The following is a 24809-nucleotide window of genomic DNA, read 5'->3' on the forward strand; positions in this document are numbered from 1 at the left end:
GCTCCCAGTCTTGGCTCTGCACCCACCCAACGTAAACTCAAACTTGGAAACAATTAAGCTTGCCTATAAACCCAGAGCCATGGGAAACTAATGGAGTCCTAAATCATGAAGGCAAAGGAAGAATACTCATTAGCCAATCCACACAGTGGTTTTATGGATGTTCCTAAAAGGCAGGAGTGGACAGGACTCTTATAAAACCACACATTAAATTTTTTAAGGCATTGAAATTATAATATTAGATCATAATACTGTTGGCATTTGTATTGAAAACTCTGAAATACAGGCGATAAAGAAGCTATTTTTTAAATGCTCATTTGGGGGGATTATTCATCCATTGTCCTGATCTGCCAGGGTTATTGCTAATATAGTCACGCACACACAACAACATTTCAGTCAACGATATACCACCTATATTATGGTGGTCCCATAAGATGGTAGTGGGGCTGAAAAATTTGTAGCCATCATCAAGTCATAGCACAACATTACTATGCTGTCAGTCATATAAAAGTATAGCATGTACAATTATGCATACTTCATAATACCTAATAATGACTAGTAACAACTATGTTACTAGTTGGTGTATTACTATATTAAACTTTTTATCATTATTTTAGAGTGTCCTTTTAATTATTCTTTAAAAGTTTTCTGTAAAGCATTATGCCATGTTACATGGGCAGCAGGCTCATACATCTTGTATTTACTTCATGTCTTGATTGCATAATTTTCTCTTGTACTTAAGTCTCATATTGTTCTGTATAGTAACATGATGTACAGGCCTGCAGCCTAGGCATGTAATAAGCTATACCATCTAAGTCTGTGTAAGTACACTCTATGATGTTCGCACAATGGCACAATCATCTAGCGACAAATTTCACAGAAGGCATCCCCTTTGTTACGTAGCACATGACTGTAATCAAATGCTAACAGTATCTGAGGGAAAGAAACATCCCCTTCTTATTCGCCATCCCACCCCACTCAGGATATTTCCTTCCACCCTCAGTTTTCTGCCTTCACATCCAGTCTCTTTATTCTCACTTCTCTTCAAAGGAGAGAGCAGGATTCAACCTATAATTACTGTCTACTCAGCCTTATGAGGCTGAAAACAGAACCAGAAATGCCCCTGAGGGTACAGGCTATGCAAGGGGCACATTCTTCTCTTGCATTGATAAGGCCCTTTGTTTGAAGTGCAACACAGAATGAGGCTCACCATTTTAAAAAAGGCAAAGAATATTCTTGTGGACTCACGGTTTCTTAGCCAAATCCCGTATCTGACTCTAAAGCTGACCTTGAGTTCTCTCCTCTCCATCGCTGGAGGTGTCTGTGGACACAACATACACATGTTCGATACGTCAGGTGCCAGTCAACTGACCAGGATGCACTAATTTCGAAATTCCTAAAATGAAACACCAGAAAAATTATCAGCCAAATCACCAGATTTCCTTGTGTTTCCATAACCTACTGATTTGTTTATTGGTTTTCCAAAGCATGCACCCAATCAGAAGGACCATATTGTGATTATAAGTGGACCATTTGTTTGCCCTTAACAGGCCTTGTTTTGATGTGCTGATAGAGGCTACTAATCAACAGTAATCAGTTGCACAATATAATTTTAAAAATCACTCCGAATACTTGCAATACAAATAGCATTTAAAATGTAAAAGCAATTGTGCGCTCATCAGGGCCTGACATGAGGGGAAAACGTATGTTGTGCATTTGGGTGGAGGGGGAGGTGGTGTCTTTTAGAGAAAATTGCTTGTATGTATATTATAATATTTTTATCATTACTAAAGATATTTGTGCTTCAAATATAAACTAAACTATCAGTATGCATTAACATATCTAGTTTTTACAAAGCTGCAGCTTTGAACAGAAATTTATCACTGATAAAGACATTGTTGATGTCATGTATTTTATCGACACTGGAGAATTCTGCAAGTTACTTAACTATAAAATTGTAGTTTGCTCATCATGTCTCTTAATGCTGAATTTTTTACAATAAGATTTTCCATTGCAAATAACATTTTAACACAAAGAAGTGCTTCTCACTCCAATGACTTACAGACACACGATTTCCATCAGCCACTATTCTGTAGTTGGCAGCAGTCATAACAAGGCTTGGGAGTATATTTAGAAAGCAGCCCTTCTCAGCCTCTCACTAAGCATCTCCTTCATTCCTCTGCAGAAGAGAAGAGGAAGCACAAGGAGAATCACCTGATGCACAACCCAATTCCCACTTCATGGATGTGAAATGCCCAGGATGCTATGAAATCACCACTGTCATTAGCTATGTACAAATGGTAGTTGTGTGGTGGCTGCTCCACAGTCCTCCGTCAGCTGACAGGAGGAAAGGCAAGGCTAACAGAAGGATGCTCCTTCAAAAGGAAGCAGCACCAAAAGCACCTGAATCAAGACACATGGAGAGCCATCCCCATAAGCACATTTTGGATGCGTCCTATTCACTGTCTTATTCTACCACTAGGAAGGTCCTATCCCAAGTTTTAGGGATAACCAGAAGAGTGACCTGCTAGAGTCATTTGGGGCAATCTGTGAAATAAAATGAAGGCAGTTTCCAAATCAGAATTCCATGGTGTTGAACATAAGAAGTCCTTACCGAGGAAGATGAAAGCTGCTGATGCCAACACAGCGAAGAGGGTAAAGAGGAGGATCTGGTAGGAACCCATGAACTTCTGGAGGACACCTGCACCCTGATCTATGCATCAGCCAGAACAAAGGAAGGTACTAGTTCTTTAATAACACATCCAGGGCGGAGGCTGCATTTTAAACCTTGAGTGGTCATAAGAGTATCCAGCAGAAGCATTCAAAACCCAGCCCTCTAGGAAATCATTTGGCTTCTTACCAACCTAAAGAGGTGAACTATACCTGGCTCCCTCTGTTTGGCTTTTTCCTATATCCAAAGCAATAAACTCCTCCAATTCTTGAGCCTCTTATTTCTTCTTCTCAGCTTATAAAAGAATATTTAAATCCTCTGTCACTTGAGAGTGCCTGTTACCTTTCTTGTGCACTTAGACTTGAGTAGTATGCTTCCCTTCACCAAATGTATGCAGTCTATGGTGACTGGATTTCTAAGTCTAATCCCTCCAATGTAATATGCTTCTTTGGTTCTCCAATGACCTCTAAAAACCCAAGGGTCCCTTAGCTGTTTTTACTCAAAACATCATTTCGAGGGGACATTGGTTTGTATATAACCTTGTCTTCAATAAAACTTTACACTCCTGTCTTTGGAACATAAAATAGATAGATAATAGATAGACAGATGATAGATAGGTAGAGAGAGAGAGAGAGAGAGAGAGAGAGAGAGAGAGAGAGAGAGAGAGAGAGGATATATAGATAGATGATAGATGATAGACAGATGACAGCTAGATAGAAGATAGATAGATAGATAGATAGATAGATAGATAGATAGATAGATAGGGGCCACTATAGTGTGGCTTCTGCCTGCTGATCTGTGACACACTGAAAGTACTTTAGTCTCCCCTGTTCTTACTCATGGCATTCAGTATTTTCCTTTGTAGCACTTAACCCACAATCTTTTTATCTTTTTCTAAGTATCTCACACATGTGTCAGGTTATGCAATCATAATCTGAGATTATAAAAATTACACACCTGAATAGTTGCTTATTTTCTGTGTCTGTTCTTCTGATTTGCATTCCAAGAAATCAGGGACTGTGATAATTTTTTTCCACAATCATTCCACCAGTACACTTGAGTACACAATACACAGGAGGTGCAAAATAAATAATGTGATAAATCAATATTGAGACATGAAAAAGACTGGGCCGTCACTCTGCAATGGTACCAAGTCCCTTGATGTTGTTTTCTCCATACCCAAGTCAGTCAGTGACTCCCCATCACCTGGCAGATTCAGTCAATGGGTCCTCCCTTGCCCCTGATTCAGTAACATGCAGAATGCCGTTCAGTGGGTGGGAAGTGGGGGATGAAAGTGAAGGTGAGGCAAAAAGGGGCTTCATTGGTTCTTCACTGCTTCAGAGGCATTCCTTGTTGAAAAGTTCCAAAAATTTTTAGTTATTTTTATGATGTCCTTTTCTACATATATACAGGGGTGTATCATAAAATTATATGAATTATGCATGTGCAAGTTATTTAACATAAAATCAAGTTTTGAAAGCTTAATTCTGGATATTCAATGGCACTTACCCCTTTCTAATAAGTACCAATCTCAATTCAGACATTTATTTAAAAATTTATTAATTCTCATTATTTTCACATTTTCATTATATGTTCTTCAAAATAAAATGATGGCTTGACTACAATCTACAAAAATCAACTGACATATTAACTCAGACAAAAAGAAACTGCTCAAATAAAAATAGCATCATCCAAGATGGGTAGGAGTCCATAAAAAAAAGGATTAATCTGAAATGGAGAATACAATAGTTGAAATAAAGCATACACTGGAAGGAATAAACAGTAGGTTGGGTGACACAGAGGATCAAATCAGCGATTTGGGTGTCAAGGTAGAAGATGGGTAGGAGCCACATGAACCACTCAGGTCTAACTCATCATAATTAGCATAAATTCATGCTTATCACAGAGTGAAGCCTAGTGAGAGGGATTACACCTGTCTCCCTATAGCCCTCCATCCCTACGAAACCTTTTATGTAGAAACAAGTAATGCAGAACTAAAGGTAACATTTGTAAAACACAATTCTAATTTAATACTGGCCAAGTTTTCTAGTCAATAGGTTATAAATGAAGTGGTTTATAATTTATGCCTAGAACTGAATTTAAAATAAAAAATATATGAAAACTTCCTTAAATAATGAAAGCCCATGTGAAGTCCCCATACACCATCTAAGACTTTTATTCTTTCCCTATTTTTTTCTTCCAATCATTATATTTTTTAAGTCAACAGAAACCTTTACCGTGCTATCATGTCTGTTTTTTTCCACGTTATTGTCTAAATACATTTTACAGTTATAATCACAGTACTCAATATTTTGTTAACTATCTTTAAGTTAATATGTGCTTACCATTTCGATATTATTAACTGTTTAATATTGCTGTTCATGGCTGCCTAATATCTCCTAATTTCCTTAAACATAGCCTTAGTATTGAAGATTTAGGGTATTTTTCATTTATTTCTGTTATTGAATACATTTTTGCACATGAATTTGTTAGGTCTTTTAAATGGTTTCCTTAGTATAGATTTCCAAGAGAGAAAATAAGAACCAAAGCCTGTGAACCTTTTTATGCCTCTTTCTGAGCTTAGTTAATTATTTTACAAAAAGGATGGGTCAATTTACTTTGCTCTAGGAGTCTTGATTGAATCATTTGACAAAGACTTCACCACAATTTACTTCTAGCTTTCATTTTTTTCTTATAACAGATATCAATTAGTATCTCATTATTAATTATCAGTGGAGTTGAACATGCTTCTGTATGTTAATTCTTCAGGATTACATGAATGGTGTATTCACCCAGTCACATTCTTATCCCAGTCTTATATTTCCTTCTGTTTTTTAAGAGGTCTTTTTTTAATTGGCTGCTTGAGCCATGAACATAAATCTCTCAACCTGACCTAAATGCAAAAGGCAAATAAAGCAAAATCAGCACAAACTTGCCGTGTCACCTTAGAGAACGGGGCTGTCACCAGAAGCACATTAACAGAAGAATAATCCTTTCAAGGAAAATACCATCTGCTCAACCTCGTCAGTCCTTAGACTTCAAGGAGGAAAAAAATATATTACTGTGGATTTGAGGGCCACACTTCATTAGGAAGTTGTAAATTTTACTTTTAAATCTCCAAGCAACTTTTCAGCAAACACAGTGATCGGTCATTAATGATGAAACCGGTTAAATGTAATTAAGCATCCGACTGAGGAGAAGGAAACCCTATGCAGCTCATTAATCATGATCAACCAGATTTACAGTGTTCATTGCTCATAGAAGATAAAGGGTCTGGTCATCTGTATGCTGCATTTTCCCAAGTACGGGGTGGGGGACAAGCCCCATACTACTTGACATCACAGAGGAGGGCGACCCCACGGAGCACCCAGTGTTCAGGAGTCTGGGCCGTCCTGAGGTCCACAGCAGCGATGTAATTCAAGTCCGTTCGGACTGGCTTCTTGTAGATGGGACAGGAGTAAAACCGAGGATCTCTTAGAGCTATAAAAAAATTCATAAAGGAAAAAAACTGGTGAATTTCTAATTTAAGTAACCCAAACAGTGCAGAGCCAAATGGGTGCATTATGAAGGTGGTTCCAGAAGAGATGAGTTTGGTAAAATGAGGGAAATTCTCCCTGGAGTCCGTCAATCCCTAGATGGGAAGAAGACGCAACTGTAGGTGGCCAGTGGATATGACAAGATGCCCAGGCATACCCAGGTTTTCCCTGCTGGCCTCTTGTCCCCTGTCTGTGACAGTAACTCCTGCCCATGTACCATGACCATAAGCCTCCCACTGCTTCCTCCCTCTCCTTTCTGTCAATTCCATTTAGGATTACATGAATTGTCTATTCATCCAATCACATTCTTATCCCAGTCTTCTATTTCCTTCTATTTTGTAAAAGGTCTTTTTTTAATTGGCTGCTTGAGCCGTGAACACAATTCCATTGCCCTTCACCCTTTCTCCTTTACTTCCCTACCACATTTTGTGCTCTCACACCCCCCACCCCGCCACCCCCAGTGTTTCCTCAGAGCTTGCGTTTGGCAAGAGGCACCTTTTAATCAGACAGCCAGAACCAATCCTCACTACTATTTCATTATTATTATTATTATTATTATTATTATTCCAAAATCCTGTCTTCCACCCTCTGTGCCACAGTCCAAAACACATTGGAAATCACAGGACAGAGGGTGCTTCCCACTCCTGCCAGGTGGTGTGAGTTCTCCGTGTGTGGAGAAATAAAAGGGGCTGTGGAGCAGAGTCATGGCTGAGTCCAGCTTCCTGCAATTCAATCTACACTTTTGAAGTGGAGGAGAGAGTATCCAAAGCCACACATGCCATGAAAGACATGTGGTTGGCCATCCTTCAAAGATCCTCTTTAATGCATTTATCCCTAACCAAAGGCTCACTTCCTCTCCACCCTCGGAAACCCCATAATCAGGGACAGATTCAGGTCTTGTGGGGCCATAAACATACAAATTAGGGGAAAGGGCTCTTTAAGAAAAAGAGTACAAATTTACAAGTACATATGTAGGCTTTGGAAGGAGACTCTTGCATTGAGTAGCCTTGGAGTTTAAGCTTCATTAGCTGCTTGTTAAGTCCACTCTGCCCAGGATACTTTATCTGTACATCTTATAACATCCATCTCAGGAAGCAGTGTATTATTTCCCCTTCTCTTCCAGATTATAAATTTCTTCAGGACAGAAGTTGTGTCTGCACCCATCCTTGTACTCCTCTGGAAGGCTAATATTATAAATGACCCTCATATAACTACTGAGATGAAAGCACATTTAACTAAGAGGATAACTTTGCTTTGTTGAATTAGTGTTACAAACATGAGTACTGATACATGAAGACAGTAACTTTCTAAATGCAATGTTAATATAACAAAGTGACTGAATTTATGTCACCAAAATAACTTCCTCAATAATTTAGCTTTTCTTAACATATTATAAAAACAAAGCACTATCAGAAATTATCTCATTTGTTGACCCAAGAAAACCTTCAACCTGTTGTGCCATGTGTTTTTATACCTCCACTTAATTAATGTTATTGGAAGAAGTTAAATAGTTGAATATGATAGTATTATAGATGTTTCAATACAAGATAAATATTCTAAAGTAATAATTCTTAACCAGGGGTAATTTTACTCCCAGGGGGGTGACTTGCCAATATCTGGACACATTTTCGGTTATCCCAACTGGGGAGGTGCTCGAGCCATCAAGTGGGTAAAGGTCAGGGATTCTGCTAAAATCCTATAATGCATAGGGAAGCCCCTCACAACAAAGAGTTATCTGTACCAAAAATGTCAGTAATACCACAGTTGATAAACCCCGCTCTAAACAGATATTTTACAGTACTTTAAAACTATGTGTTTGTTTAATCACATGAAATTAATCATTAGAAACAATCTAAATTAATGTAACATCTAACATTTAAGTCTAGGCATTATTTTTTTAATTACCATGGGAATATCATTAGTAATAATAAGCAAATATATCAATATATGTGAATGACAGTAAATTCATGAAGTGCAATCAATACTAATTCTACTAACTGATATATTTAAACCCTTTAATCCTAGGATCTGTAAACAGAACAAAAATATAACTGCTCATTCTTCTGGATGAAAATTTGACTAACAATCATTTTATAAATCTTGAAGTAAGCCACTGGAGTCTTAGATTTAAACCAAATGATCATTATAATAATTATACCTTGGCAAGAATTTGACTACTTAGATTTTAATCCCCAGAAAATAGAACTGGAAAAATAGTATCCTTTTCAATAAGCAGATAAAAATTCTCTGAAATTGTATTTATTTGTAATCGCTGCAGAGCTAAAGGTGGCCATGCCAAGTCACAGCGTGCCGCAAACTTCGGCAGCGGGATTAGAAGCCACTGAAAATATGATTTCATAGTGAAAGTGCTGACAGATGCTAAACAACCACAGAAACAGATGATTCCAAACCATTACGCCCGGTTAGACAAATAACTTTGAAGGGGAAAATAAACATGCTATGTAGGTAGAACAGATCAGCTAAATATGTTTAAAGCCTTGGGGCTCCAGAAGGAAGAGCTGAGAGAAGTGGTTGTCGAAATGGGTGAGCCATCAGCTTTAGGGGCCTAAAGGCTTTAATAAAGCACCCGAGGGAATTTCATTTTCTAACGAGGTAATAATTTCCCTCTCTAGCCTACATTTTTCATCCAAATGTTATCATGTCATATATTCCTTCCATATCCAAAATAACCGAGTTCCACAGAGATCCCCATTAAATCATTCCTTTAATTTTTTAAATTTATTTTACTTTATTTTTTTCCATCACCATTTATCCTCTCTATGCCCTCTTTCACCTCCACCAATCCCTCTCCACTGCTGCCACCGCCCTACTGTTGTCCATGTCCATGAATTCTCTCTTTTTTTTTCTTTTTTGCTCAATCCCTCCATCCCCCCACAACCCACTCCCACATGCCCAAGTTGTCTGCCTATCTCTAGCCATGAGCCTGTCTCTATTTTGCTTGGTGGTTCATTTTGTTCATTAAATTCCACATGTGAGTGAAATCATATGCTACTTGTCTTTCTCTGACTGGCTTATGTCACTAATGTTCTCCAGATCCATCCATGCTGTCACAAAGGGTATTTAACCCCTGTTTTGCTAATAACATGTAAGATACTAACTAGAGAGCATTTACATATGATATTTCTTTTCATCTTTCAATAAGCACGTGAGAGAACATATCAATAATAACAACAGTAATAAAATTATTTATTGTATGCTATGTGCTGGACATCATCTGTATTATGCTCTCAACAACCCTATAACATGGGTATGATTATTAAATCCATTTTACAGATGAGAAAACTGGACCATACGGAGGTGAGTTACTTGCCAAGGTTGCAAAGCTGTAGGTGATATGGTAAGAATCAAGCCCCACCAGAATGGATCCAGAGCCTGTGGTCTTCATCTCGTCAATAGCTGGGACGTACTATGTGTACATATGTGCCTCTGTGTCTTTGCAGGAAGATGTGAACATGTACCGAAGATAACTAGATACCTGACTTCAGATCCTGGGTGATAAAGCCAGGGGAGCAACCCAAATGTCCAGGTGCCTGGCTCCCTGTCTTCTACCTGAAAATATGTGGCCCCACCAGTAGGCAGGGGAGGTGAGCCTGAAGCAAGAGGGGAGGGAGGCCATCGGGAGTGAGAGCTCATTTTAGCATAGGGCAGAGGTTTTTACTGTATCTGCCTCACTATGCACCTGAGAAAAATTAATTCACGACTTCAAAATGCAAGGGAGTTGCCCTCATTTTCAATGTAGCCTTGATTCTCAGGTGCCATCCCAGACACCGCAGAGACTATCTAGAAGATGCTTAGTCTCAAGCAGGACACTAACCACAGGAATTCCCAGAGGTTTGCATTCATCCCACAAGAGACAGATGGGTCCCCATACTAGTTCTGGTAGGGGGGAATCACAGGCAAATTACATAATGTCTCTAAAGCTTAATTTCCTCATTTGCAAAATGGGCATGATATATCTTACAGAGTCATAAAGATTAAATAAGTTAATATATGTGAATACCTGGCATCATATAATGTCTGGAGTGCAGTAGATGCCTCAGGTGTGTTAGATTTCTAATCCTCCCACCCCCTCTCCACACACACACACACATTTCCCAGACTCATGTTCCCAGGACGTTGACAGAGTTCCAGATTTAAAAATTGAGCTCCTGGCTCAGGATTCAGGAGCTCACCACCTCCTGGTCACCCACGGGGCGATTCCCATGCCCAGCCCTACATCTGCAGTGTTGGAAGGGGGCGGAGTCTACAGGGCATTCTTACAAAAATGTTTTCCCAAGCAGGAAATATCCTCATTAGCTGCATGGAACCTGAGATCTTTCTCAGCCTACTTCATGACCAGAAGTACATATAAGTCTTGCTTTGTTCCCCCAAAATATTTTAATCATGGTTTTCCCATCACAAAGCTACAGCACTGCAGTTCATGTATAGGCATCACTAGCTACATCAAGCATGTCAAACTCGTGGCCCGCAGACCGCATGCCCCGCTTATTTGGCCCATGTTAGCCTTTGAGTTTGACATGCTTGATCTACATAAAAGGAGACTATATCTGCCTTTTTCCAATGTCCTTTGAAAACAGAGGACCTGAGTTGTGTATTTTTACCCTCTTGGTGAATTTAGTATTATTTGGGCAACTTTCCCATGATGTTCCAACAAGAAACACGAATAAACTAAATATTTGGGGATGTTTTACTCAATTTTTAAAGTTCAAATAAATCTCTAGGCATCTTTTTGAAAACAAATAAACCAGCCGGGTATGTAAAATTCAATGATGAATTATTTACACTGAAAACTGTTCTTCATCTTAACATGAAAACAATTCATTATAAGAATTTTAATTTCCAAACTCTGCACTTTTGTTGGAGTGCCCTTTGGCCATGAACAATGCTACACCTCTTTATCTCAATTAGAACCCTGTCCAGTTATCAAAAATGAATGAAAATTCGATTGACAGCAACAGAAGGTTAGCTTTTTATCACTAAACAAACACCTCTCTGACAACAGTTATCTGGCAAAACAAGTTTCCACCAATTTCTATTGAAACCAAAAAAATAAAATAGGAATAGAGAACTAAAGTGCTTCTTTTCTTTCTCCCCCCCGCCCCCCCCCCCCCTGTTCTTTGACATTAGTCACTTTTCCTTTGTTTATTTTACTTCCTCCCTTACCTGCTGCTAATGAGCCTCACCGCTGACTATGCCCAGCGGGGGGAACAGAGTTCCAGAAAAACCAGTTCTTAAATAAAGAATTGTTCGTATTATCAAATTATTACATTATTACCATGTTGAGATGTTCAACATTTTATTGCAATGGATTTTTTACAGTTAGTCACAAGAAATTTAAAAAAAGTAACCCCTAGCTCCATGTGAGAAGAATCTTTCTTTCATTTTATAAGGAAAACATTTTTTACATGTTGACTAGCTGCAAAAATAGGATAGAGCACATTTTCTAAAATATGATTTCTGGCTACAAGAATACAGTGGGGCCTTGACTTACGAGTTTAATTCGTTCCAAGAATGAGCTCCTCATTAAGGAGCTCGTTAAGGAGCTCATTAACTCAAATTACTCTATCAACTCAATGCAAAAAATCAGCCGAGAGACAGCTGGTATCTCAAAAAACTCGTTAGTCGGGACACTCGTAAGTCAAGGCCCCACTGTATTTGATTATCATTCCTATAAAATAGTCCCTGCCCCAGGACCAAATACCACCCTGAGAACCAGTAAACACAAAGTCACACGCTAGCCTAATGCCAGGCAGACACTTGTGTCCTCCCAGACACCGCCAAGATATTCTGAGCAACACCATGGGCCCAGAACTGTGCTGAGCACCCTCAGTTCTTCTCTTGCTCCATAAGCTCCTCTTCCTTCACATACCTTTTCTCTGTTCCTCAACACAGCCTACTTGTTGCTACCTCACGCCTTTCCCCTGGATGTCAGCAGAGGCACTTTCTGCCACTTGGATCCCAGTGCAATGTTCTCTCCTTAGCGAGGCCTTCCCCAACCCCCTGAATTATAGGACCAAGAACTATCTGCCATCAGTGTGCTCGCTTACAACTGATTCTCACTATTCATGGGACTGTGTGTATAAAGTCTCCATGAATGCCCGGCCAGTGCTGCACAGTGGTTGAACGTGAACCAGGAAGTTGAGGTTCAATCCCCAGTGGGGGGTGTGCAGGAGGCAGTCCATCGATGTTTCTCTCTCCCTCTCCCTCCCTCTCTCTTAAGTCAATAAAAACATATTTTAAAATAATAATAATATAAAGTTTCTGTGAACACTGAATCAGGGACCGTGGAACCTGTGCTCCTGGGGAAATACAGGGTTAGGCCGCTGAGAGGCTCTGGTCACATTTTCATCAACCCACGAATATGTCATTTTGTTTTATGTGTGTTTCTACTGAAAGACACCTCTCTATTATACATTGTTGACTCACTGACATTGACCTCCAGGCCAACAGCATTATAACTCATGCCTGCATGAAACATATCTAGCACACATGTTTTCTCCATAAAGCACATGGCAGTCTTTCTGCACTAGGGCACCAGACGACAATTCAGGACTACTCCTGGGCATCTTAAATAGTGAAAGCACACAAACGTGAAATGTGGCACTAAAGAGACCACAAAAGGACACTTGTTTACAACTGAGACACTGTCACCTTAGTCAACCTCAGCTGGGAGCATGCATGCCGGGAGCCTCAAATGTTTCATTGTTTTGTGCATGTCTGGGAATTACCATGAAAGCACCACAAGCACTGATTTCTGGGTTACAAATAAATTTAGCCAGTAGGTGAATTCATTAGTACAGAATCCATGAGTAACAGGGATTAACTCTATTTGCTTCTTTTTCAGCTACCATTCCCTGTTGAGTTCCATGACAATGGGGAGTCTGCCTGATCTTGTTTTCACTGTTGCATCTCCAGCATGGAAATAGTGCGAGGCAGATGGTCAATACCAAAGAAATATTCATGGGACGACTGAGTGAGCTCATGCTTTTTCTCTCTGCCAAGAAAAATCTCCCTCTAACTTCCTAGCACACTCGTCCTTGTCCTCCAGAGAACATCTCAGAAGAATCTGCACCTACCTCCCAGGCACAATCTTGATCTCCTTCTTGGCTTCCTGAGCCTCCTGGGTGTATCTCTGTCATAACATGTATTAAATTCTATTTTATTTACTCATCAGTCTCCCCTGCTAAACTATGAGTCCTTGGGCAGAATCTGGTTCATAGTTACCTTTGTGTCCCTTGCACCTAAGGCCAAGGATAGTATATATTAGGCATGCAGCCAATGATGTTTGCTTAAAAAAATAAATACTCATAGTTTATAAACTCTCTTTTCTTAATACAGGTTTCCAAATGGGGCATTCATCTAATGGATGTGGATACTACAAGCAGTCTTTTTAAAAGATATTATATTTTATCCCTTATCTAAAGAAAAATATATTGTACTTCTGTCATACAATCAGTATTTCCCTGGGATCCACTATCATAGCTGCCTCTGGAGTTTATGGCTGATAGCAATCATTTCACTGTGTGTGTGTGTGTGTGTGTGTTGTATACATTAAACACAATTTTTCTTTAAAAATAAGATAAATTTTAATAAAATAAAATGAACAGGAAAGTCCAACATGTGCTGATAGTTATTGCTGAGATGTCAGCTGGGTAAAATGCAACAACAAAAGCCTCCAGAAAACATCAAGCCAATCAATTAGAGTTTCAATGACTCTTTCAAGGTAGAATAACGTGTGTTCTTCAAAGAAGTGTTATTACATTCATAGGCTGAAATATGAATCCAGCAATTTGCCACTAGCTACTGGATTAAGCTAAATGTCCCTGAATTCAATCTGGATTTCACAACCTGGTTTAAATCTCCAAGCTGGTGGCGGCTCCACCTCCAGGGAGCCCTGAGCAGTCCTGCCTAGAAAGCCTTCTTTCCACCTCTTGCCCCACCTCCTCACCTTCATCCTTCCAAGCCCAGGCCAGGCCCAACTGCCCTGCTTCACCCCCCTGTTATCTCACCCTCCTTTCCCATCACTTATTACCTATTCCAAACACTTGTTTCTTATCTCATCAGCTAACATTTTATGAGCATTCACATATATTTCATCTGCTTTATTAGATAGGCAAGAATTATCTAGAACTATTGCCTCCCCAACAGCACTCATGAAAGTACCTAGTGGTCTATAAATACTCATTAAACATGGGTGTAAATGCAAAGGTAGCTGATAAAAGAGTCAAATTATCATTATATGATAATGAAAATAACAAGATCCGGTGTTTATAATGTCATTCAATTCAATAATACCACCCATCCCTAAATGCACAAGAAAACTCACTGCTGTTTTCTGCATAAATCCTTATGACAGGCATCAACTCAAAGAGCACTTTCGGTTTGGACTCGATGAGCTTCATGTTCCTCTTGTCCCAGCCAGCGCCTTCAAGATACAAGCCATAGACGTACACACCCTCTGTGGGAGGGGCAGCGATGTCATCCTTCATCCACTTGGTGACTTCATTGCAAAGCACCATATTGTCCAAAGCCCAGCCTTTGTTGGCCCGAGTTATCTCCTACCCGGCAAGAACAAAAGCAAAGGATGCAATGAGCAATTAGAGGTTTCTATACTAGTATACAGAGCATACTGACAATGTAGCCTTCCAATTACCCTGACTCAAAGTAAGTAGAATGGTATTTAAAGTTAAAAAGATTCTGTCAGAATCGAAACCCATGTCCCAAGTTAACCACTTCTACATACTAGTGTGTGTGTGTGTGTGTGTGTGTGTGTGTGTGTAAAAGTTAGCACCCATAAGAGAGTCATTCTCTGTCTTGTTATATTACTTAAAAACTATAATGAAAAAAGAGAACTTTATAGAGGAAAATTATAAGAACACAACAGGTACACATCAGAGCTATTTATTACCTGCCGCATTGCAGTCAAAAACCCTTGGGGGTTAAAGAAGCCAGTCATCCAGAAGCAGTGAGGTCGGCCATTGAAAACCCAGGAGGTAAACTGGCAGTTTCTTTCTAAAAGTTCAGTAAACCAGAAACCCAACGTACTTGAAACCCACGACGCCTGAAATGAATGCATTAAAATAATTAATGCAGGTTTAATTTTGCTGCCTGACTGGAAAAAAATGATGAAATACCAATTTCACCTTTAGAATTTAAAAGTCCCTAAGACGTAAATTATCCTGAGGTTCTTAAATTTAAGTTTTCCAATGATTCTTCCCACTTAAGATATTATGATAGAATCAGCTGATCATCACACGAATACCAGATCGATTGAGAGCTCAGATGCTGTCCACAATGTCTACTGTCAATAGACTCACCTCCCACTTACACACATATTCATCACCAATTCTGCCATAAAGTGCTAAAATAACTATTAAATTTAACAGGTCCCATCTACTTTCCTTAGGTTACATTTTCAACAGATACATTATAAAACAGGATCTCTATTTATTAAATGTGCTCATGGTCTAATCAACACTTTAAAATGTATCTGTGGATAATAACGCACAGAAGCCTTATCCATTTATCACTTTTAATGATGCACACAACAATTATCTTCTGGAGATTTCATCCCTTAAAATATATATTGATTTCCTTTGATAAAAGAGCAGAAATGGAAACACAGGTTCATTTGCCACCAACAAATTAATTGCATGTATTGCTTAAAAAGACATTCAGGTCCTCATTTTACTTTTCCAAATAGGAAATCATTTCTTAAAACCACCTCTGTCATTTAGCATGTTTACCAATAGGTAATCAATAAGAACACTTATTATCTTGAGAGAGAGATATTTACATATCTACAAGCAAAGGAAGGAAAATGCTTCTCTTTGGTGCGACTTTGTATATGTGTGTGCATCTCAGAGCATTCTCTTCAAGGAAACTAGTCTTGTGGGTGTTGAAGCGCAAAAGCGTGGGTTTGAATTCTGATTCCTGGAGTACTTAGGTGTGTGATTTGAGAAAAGATTTCACCTCTCCCAACCTCAAGTTCCTCCTATGTAAATTGAGGGCGATAAAATGTAAGACTTTAAATGAAATAATGCGTGTAAGTCACCCAGTAGAGCACATGATATGTGGGAGATGCTACATAATTTCCTTCCCTACCTACAATCTAAAAATATAGGACTCTAAGGGGATTAGTTCCTACGCAAAAGAACACTTGTAAGCCAATTATCCTTAGGTGCTTTCCGTTTGCCAATTACAGCTATTCACAACAATAAGGTGATTAGGCAGAACCAGAGCAGCTTCTCCGTACTTTTTTCCACTGAGCAGGAATTCTGGCATCGAACATGCAATTCAGTGCATCCCGAAGGTTTTCACTCATGATGATGGTGCCATCGATGGCAAGCTTCAGCTCGGTCAGCGTGCTGCGGACCAGCGTGAGCACCCTCTGCATCCTGTCTATCTCCTGCCTCAGGAAAATGTTCATCGGCTGGAAGGCACCCATCTTTTGAAGACTCTCTCTTACCTGCCGTGGAGACATTCCGTGCATGTTAAAAATTAGAAAGCTATTAATGTTTAAGTAGCTGGGGCTTCTTAAAAGGCCCCAGATTTTATCATTTCATAAACAGCAAACTTTTTTTTTCACTGCCAGAAAACAGAGAAGAAATAAGAAAGAAAACATGTTAGATGACCAGTTGATTTTTCATCCCATGTGAGAGAGAACAGGCAGCCTTTAATTCACAGAAAGATGTAAAGCACATGACCACAACCATACAGCCTTCTATAGAACAACCATACTTATTGGGGAATATTCACTTGCTGTCAATCTAAGACTTTCAAACATACATATGGGTACACACAAATGGACCTGTACACATAGATGACCATTCTGCTGGCTTCCTCAAAAAACTGTATGTGTCATTTAAAAGCTTTCTGTTTTCCATCGAAGCATCCATCCACCCACCCACCCACCCAATCATTTCCATCTTACAAGCATTTATTGATAATCAATCAGTCACTGTGCTTGGCTAAGTTGCTTTATCCTAGGGTAGCACTGACAAATTCAGCAAAAGGAGGGAGACACTCCTAAATCCCATTACTTACCATACTTATTTATTTAATTTATTTTTAGAGATTTTCAATGCTTCAGAAATATTAATCACTACACAAGAGTGACCTGTCTGGTGATACTACATTGAAAGGTCTTTAGGAAAGCTGATTGCAGTATTGATTTCCTCCAAGCAAGGGGTCAGAGTTTCTTCTCGGGGAAATTAGTCTCTGGTGATAGGTCCTTGAGTTTGGTCTGTAGTGCTAGCAGCTAAATGGCCCACTCGTGGAAAACAATAGGACGCTAAAGAAACAAAATCCTGCAGGTTTCCTTCTGAAAACAGGCGGGAAGGCAGCAATATGTAAAGAAATATGGTGGCCGCATGATGAAAGCATTGCATGTTTAGTCCAGGTCATCTCTTAAGATAATATGGAAAGCAACCCAGTTACTTTTCTTTAATCAAAAGTTTAAAAAAGTTATCAGGATAAATATTTTCACAATTTGCTAAGATGTCTAAAAAATTAACTTTAATAATCATAAAATTGTTTAGAAATTAGTTGTATATTAAACAGACATATCAATTTTTTAAACCCATGAGATGAAGGTGCAGAGCTAATGATAAAAATACAGACTCCCTGAAATTGAGAATACTTGAATGTCAAGGTATACATTAAATTACACAACATGTTTTAAATAATCAGGTGCTAACCTCTAAGAATACATCACTTTCCTCCTAACAAATAACAATGATATGTACCTTGAAGGAAAGTTCTAGAAAAGGAATCCTAACCCACCCATATACACTTGTAATTTAATTATGAATATTAACATTTACATCAGGTTTCCTTATTACTTATATTTTGAAATAACCACATTTATAGATTCAAAAACTTCTTTTCTGGTTTTTCAGGAAGTTAGTGTTTAAAATAACTTTTTTTTATTTCAGAAAAAATTATGTTTGCCCTCCTTCCTCATTTCCCAAACCGGACACATCCACAGCTGACTTTTCTTTTCATTTATTTTCTTTATTTTATTTTATTTATTTTTTCCATCATCATTTATCCCCTCTATGCTTTCTTCCACCTCCACCCACACATGACGTTTTGTCAGGATTTCAACTCACCTCAAATGGGCCATAGTCAGGGGGGAGCTTCTCCAGCATGTCGTCGGCCAGCCGGGCCACCACGGCCTCCCGGGTCTCATCCCCGCCACCAGAGCTGTCCTTCGGCTGGATGCCCAGGATGGTGTCCAGCACGTCCTTGGCCAGCTTGCTCTGGTAGGTGATGTCGGCATTGGGGTGCAGCCCGAAGACCTCGGGGCTGTCGTAGGTGGGCAAACTCTGGACAACAAGCACCCCGGTAAGCACAGACTGCTGACATAAGTACCAGTTAAACTGTACTGTCTTAGGAAGGAAACATGTTTTCATTAGGATAAGCCTTTATAAGAGATGTCTCAGTTGTGTCAGGCCACCATCTCAACCATTTCTCCAGAAAAAAAAAAAAAGCAAATGTTGCCTTGAAAAAAAGTAAGAAACATAATCAGCTCATGGCATTTTAATGTCTGCATCTCTAGATACTTTAATCAAATAGATGCTGTCATGTTCTAGAAGATGTAATACAGAAAGGGAGCTATGAATTGGTGTTTTGTTTTCTGAAGGTTCGATCTAATTCAAGTCAGTTGTTTTCAAGAAGGTTGGATAACTAATGGTTACTATGTTTTTAAGATACCAGAAAGTGACAGTTTTAGCTCAGTTCAGGCCCAAATAAGGGAACTGTATTCACTTGGGGAGAAAGAGACATGGAGAAGAGATAAATATTGAGAGAGCAAGAATCAGCGAGGAAAATAGACAGCAAGAGATGAAGAGCAAGTGACAGAAGCAGAACAAGCATGCAAAATTCCACACCCCCCACCCAGCTATTTGAAAAGCAAAAACTTTACCTGCAATTTGACATATATTCCTATGTATGAATTGTATCCTACACTTTACTGTTGTCTTATTCATATATCCCCCTCCTTTCTAGTCCCTTATTTTATTCCTTTTTACATAATGTCATCTATGAGCAACCTCAAAGTTGTGAAATGGGATGTATATAAATAAATATATGTACAGGCCTATTTAAATTTATACCTTCATAGGCACTCTCCTATTCAGTGCCAATGATTTAAGGACACCTATAGTATAATTAAGACACAGCTATTCGTTGATTTGAATTACTGAAAGTATAAAGGTGGTAATATATGATAAGCTCATCACATTTATTTATCACAGAACCTCTAAATAAACATAAATTTAGCCCTTTGGGGCTGTGTGCTTTAGTTTGTTCACTCTGAGATAAATCTTAGAGGCAAAAGAGATTGCTAAATAATGATCTAATTAATTCAAGGTTTAGAGACAGAAAATGTAGTTACCTTGAAACACAAATCCAATTTCTTCCCCAAATTTCCTGTCAAAATCTATCTTCTTTTTTCTTAGAGCAGTGTTTCTCAATCAGGGGTGATTTTAGCCCCCCAGGGAATATTTGGCAATGTCTGGAGAGATTTTTGGTTGTCACAACTGGGTGGGGATGATACTGAAATCTAGTCGGGAGAGGCCAGGGTTGCTGTTCACCACGCCCCCCAAAACAGCCCCCCAGCACTTCCCCCACTACAAAGAAGTACCTGGCCCTGAATGAGGAAGCTCTTCTACCAGTGGACTCCTGCACATGCTCATACACTGTCATCAGGCCAGGATTAAGGAGCAGATGTCCCAAAATAAGGCAAGTGGGTTGAAAAACAGAACAGACTATGTCTAGAGCAGTGATGGCGAACCTTTTGAGCTCGGCGTGTCAGCATTTTGAAAAACCCTAACTTAACTCTGGTGCCGTGTCACATATAGAAATTTTTTGATATTTGCAACCATAGTAAAACAAAGACTTATATTTTTGATATTTATTTTATATATTTAAATGTCATTTAACAAAGAAAAATCAACCAAAAAAATGAGTTCACGTGTCACCTCTGACAGGCGTGTCATAGGTTCGCCATTACTGGACTAGAGACTGCCTCTGCCCTATCATGACAGGTAACTCACAGAAAGAGAGCTCCAAGGAACTCGTGTAGGTTCCCCAGTTCTAATCTGCTCAATCTATCACCTCCCCAAAGAATATTCTCCACTGAAGCATTAAAGAGAATAGGGGAAGGGAATTCATACAAAACACACACAAAACAAATATAAACATTTTAGTCATTAGGTAAAACACACATAAGAGAGCATCTGTGGTGGAAGGTTCAATATGCATCACCATTAAAATTTACTCTAAAGGGAGTATATAGAGTGTAAATAAAAAGCCAAAAGGCCAAGTGCTGGGGTATTTACTCTAAGCAGAAAATTCTGACATTGACAAACCTGGATATAGTGAAGATAGTTATCCACTGTGCTGCATTTTGGAATATTGTATCCTTCGTAAAAGCTGAAATCTGGTGCAAACATATTTTCACTGAACCAAACCTTAGCAAATGTATTCAACAGTCTCTTATCATAGTCATCGGTGACTCTGCCTCCATATTGAATTTCACCTATCATGTAGCGGACAGTAGACCAGGAGACACCCTGGGGGAAAAAATGTAGAAAAATTTGTGTAGAACTGACTACTGTCTCATTTTCCTCACTCATTCATTCATGCATGCATGCATTCACTCATTTGTTCATTCCTAATGTGAAAAGTGCAGAAATAAAATTAGGCAAACATAGTGATTATTCAACTCATCTTCATGACTTGAAATAGACTCTGCATTCATATTTTCATATTTTAATTTCAATAGAAAAATGTTAATTTTTTAGAATATTGAGTCAGTTCTTTTTAAAGCACATACTTCAAAAGGAATCTAGAATTCATTTTCATTTTTTACTATTTTTTTAAAAATAAGTACCTCCACCTATCCCCCCCTTCCTCTGAAAACAAAACAAAACAAAAAAACACCCTGTTAGGATGTTTAATATGTAATGTCAACTTGACTGAGAAATTAAAAGATAATAATAATTTGTCTATTTTTTAGCTGAAAACAAGAGGCAAGTGTGACCCGAGTTGCTATGAATTAAAGATGACTTTGCAAGCACAGAAAATCATCACTCTTATAAGATTCACTCCAAAGCTGGGGGATGAGAGCCATGTTAACTTGGGGACCCACCATCACTTTTTACTGAAAGTATAAAGGCAGTAATATATGATAAGCTCATCACATTTATTTATCACATGTGTGAGCATGAAGCAGCTCACACACAGTACCTTTTTGATATCCATGTCATCCAAGTGGTTTTGGATGAACTGCACGGTGGCATTAAAGTCCGCTTGATTAAATTCATAAGGGATGTTCCACCCGAGGGGACCAAACTTCCGCCTCTCCTGGACCGTGGAGTGCAGGAACGCCACTGCGTACAGCATGGGCTTCCACTGGGTCACCGTGCTCACATCCAGCAGGTCTTGGCTCACACCTGTGGTGGTCAGCTGGGTGAATATCTGTATCACCTCTCAAACATCTCTATTTTCTACTTAAGTTATTAATTCTATTAAATTTCACTTATCTTGAATCATTTTTATGACATTCATATGGCAACTATAATTTAACTTTTGCATATCCAGAGGGCATTTCTCTCTGAAAAATCTGCAAAGACATTTGAAGGGAGGAGGGGCTCACTAACATGATTCAAGTTCCTGCCAATCTAACAAGATAATGTGGGGATAAAATAGAGGTGGAAGAATGATGGCAGTAAATTAATACTGCTACTATTACTACAACCACCACTACCAAGTAATAATAATAATAACTGTTACATTATTATTATTTGGAGCATGTGCATACACTATTTTAATTAACATTAAATCGTTAATACTATATATAGAAGCCCATTTCAACCTGAATGTATTATTGAAATAATAATTATGATCACTGTGTATGTATCTATATTATACATATAAAATCATGTTTTTTTGTTTGGTAATCTTTTTTCACTGTCATTACCCTACCAAATCCACTTTATCCCCATATTACCTTATAAATTGGCAGGAATTTGAGTTTTGTTAGCAATTCCAGAAAAAACTCTGTAGATTTTTCCAGATTGATAGAGAATTATTATTATATTCATTATTATTAAGGACACTATATTCTAATCATCAGGATAGATTTTATTGTCCCTGTTTTATATATGAGGAAACGGAAACTGGTTATCTGAGTGACTAACACCCAAAAGAACAAAGCAATTGGTTCAGAGAGAACCAGAAACAGATTTCTGACTCTGAGGGCCATGATCTTTCCATGACCATGAGTCCAGACAGGGAGCCATGAACAGAGGAAGCCAAAGCAGAGAGAATACTCTCGGCTCTGGTTTTGAATGGAGGGCATGTTAGTTGGGTTCTGCTGCTTTTGTTTGATTTCTAACTTAGCTATGGTTCTGACATTCTGCCATGTGGCTTCATGAAATGACGGTGGGCCATGACTTTAACTCAGCCTCTCCTCCTGGAAGAGGCTACTGTCCTACTTCAGGGTTGGAGCCCAAAGACCATGAATGACAAAGATATAAAATTTAAATATTAACATAAAAAAGGCATCTGTCTAGTAGAGAACAGTACAGGCCAAAGTAAAGTAATACGGGGAACACAAGAAAAAATAAGGTGGGAATTCTGAGCTCTGACACCTACCACTGCCAGGTTGTATTCCATAGGACCAGCACAAGGGGCCATCTGTAACTCACCACATAAATAACAGTACTATTTGCTTAACTATATCCTAGCTGGTTCTGTTTTTACAATTTCTTTACTAAAACAATCTAAGTACAAGAACTCCAGTGAACTTGGAAGGATTCCTCCACTCACCGCCATACGTTCTCTTCAGCCCTGCCCGGAGGCCCTGCGGAGGCTCATTGGCAAATTTAATGGCCATTTGCAGGAGTGTGATGGGAAACTGCTTATGAACCTCAGTGGTCATCCACAGGCGGAAAGCACCGTGTACCATCTCAGTTTCTGTAACCATGTCCATTAGCTCATCCATGAAATCGAGTCCTAGGTGGCAGTTCTGCAGAAGTGCCCATCCTCCCTGAGTGAACAACAGTGAATGGAAACAACCTATTTTGTGTTTTTCCCAGAGATTAAGTTAGTGCATTCTTTAAAAATTAATTAAAATTTAATAGAAAAACACAGTACTTTAATCAAGGTCAAATCTAAGGGTGCAATAATGTTTCACTGAGATAGTTATATATTTTCTTGTTCCATGTACTGGTCCCACATTCAGCAGGCCAGTTGTAATAATATATAGTAGAAGCATGAAAATAACCAAAGTGAAGATAAAAAGAGATAACAGCACTTGTAAGTAAAGACGCTTGATTGAAAATATCTGTTTAGCTTAGCTCCTTTCCCACATTCCATGAAAACTACAGTGAAGGGACTTTTTTAAAGGCATGAACTCTTAAGGACAAAAACAGTGAAGGTGAAGACAATATTGATAACATTTAAAATGAGCTCAAGGAAGCTGAATCTTCAATGGACATTCAGGGCAAGCTGAGGTGTAACCTGATTTTTACCGCATAACTCCCAAGACACTCAAGAACAGCTGACAAGAGGCCCCTCTGGAAGTCGGAGAAGATGGGCTAACACAGTGGTTCTCAACCCTCCTAATGCCGTGACCCTTTAATACAGTTCCTCATGTTGTGATGACCCCCAACCATAAAATTATTTTCGTTGCTACTTCATAACTTTAATTTTGCTACTGTTATAAATCATAATGTAAATATCTGATATGCAGGATGTATTTTCATTGTTATAAATTGGACATAATTAAAGCATAGTGATTAATCACAAAAACAATATGTAATTATATATGTGTTTTCCGATGGTCTTAGGCGACCCCTGTGAAAGGGTCGTTCGACCCCCCAAAGGGGTCGCGACCCACAGGTTGAGAACCGCTGGGCTAACACAAGATTGGAAGTCCAGACCCCGGACACGTTTCTGTCTCACCTAAAGAAAGATGAAAAGCCAATTTTCTTTAAAAGGCAAAACAGACAGCATTTGACTGGAGGACATCAGCACATGAAGGGCATAGGAACCTCACTGAAAACAGGTGAAAGAAAATTTACCCATTGATTTGAGACCTACCCCTTCTGTCTGCCGCTGACCTCCCAGAGTACTGGTAGTTGGGCATATACCCTCTAGGAAGTGAAAGAACTTTCTCTGGGGAATTTGACCATTCTAAGAATAAGAGCCCGAGAAAATAAGCCATATCTTTTTCATAAATTATTCTATAAACATAAGAATAGTCCTTGTATAAAGCAGTGCAGGTAAAATTTAAGCCATGCAATAATAATTGACTCACTATCTCATCAATAGACTATTTTTGCTAATATTACCTACAATATCCCGATCATAATCCTGAATTGCTTTCTTGACTCAGTAGCGTTGGGTCATTTAGTTTTGCGTAGTGCAGCTGAGCTATTTCTCTTTCCAAGGAGCAAACCAAGCACTAGATCTAAAATCTTAGTAGTTACATATAAATTGATCCTTTTGGAATTTGATATATTCCCTTATATTTTCTTCAGAAGTAATAGCATGTACTGAATAAACTATTT

The 24809-nt window shown here is 38.8% G+C and overlaps 1 protein-coding gene and 1 pseudogene across 2 annotated transcripts in view; one reads left to right on the forward strand and one right to left on the reverse strand.

The window, feature by feature from the left end:
- Window positions 1–1687: 1687 nt before the first annotated feature.
- On the forward strand, window positions 1688–2502 carry LOC308518105 (small ribosomal subunit protein eS27-like; annotated as a pseudogene). Its single transcript has 2 exons — window positions 1688–1700; window positions 2132–2502. The product of its transcript is annotated as a small ribosomal subunit protein eS27-like (transcript).
- Window positions 2503–4885: 2383 nt separating this feature from the next.
- DNAH5 (dynein axonemal heavy chain 5) overlaps window positions 4886–24809 on the reverse strand; it is a 221782-nt gene continuing 201858 nt past the window's right edge. The window contains exons 72-79 of the mRNA XM_081090544.1: window positions 23065–23284; window positions 21481–21686; window positions 20601–20804; window positions 18339–18554; window positions 16481–16693; window positions 15134–15286; window positions 14552–14783; window positions 4886–6148 (exon numbers count right to left, since the gene is read on the reverse strand). Coding sequence (XP_080946670.1) covers window positions 5997–6148; window positions 14552–14783; window positions 15134–15286; window positions 16481–16693; window positions 18339–18554; window positions 20601–20804; window positions 21481–21686; window positions 23065–23284 — 1596 coding nt within the window. The 3' untranslated portion in view covers window positions 4886–5996. The remainder of the gene's footprint in view (window positions 6149–14551; window positions 14784–15133; window positions 15287–16480; window positions 16694–18338; window positions 18555–20600; window positions 20805–21480; window positions 21687–23064; window positions 23285–24809) is intronic.

This window comes from Myotis nattereri (assembly GCF_964212035.1).
Source record: "Myotis nattereri genome assembly, chromosome: 4".
Taxonomy (NCBI): domain Eukaryota; kingdom Metazoa; phylum Chordata; class Mammalia; order Chiroptera; family Vespertilionidae; genus Myotis; species Myotis nattereri.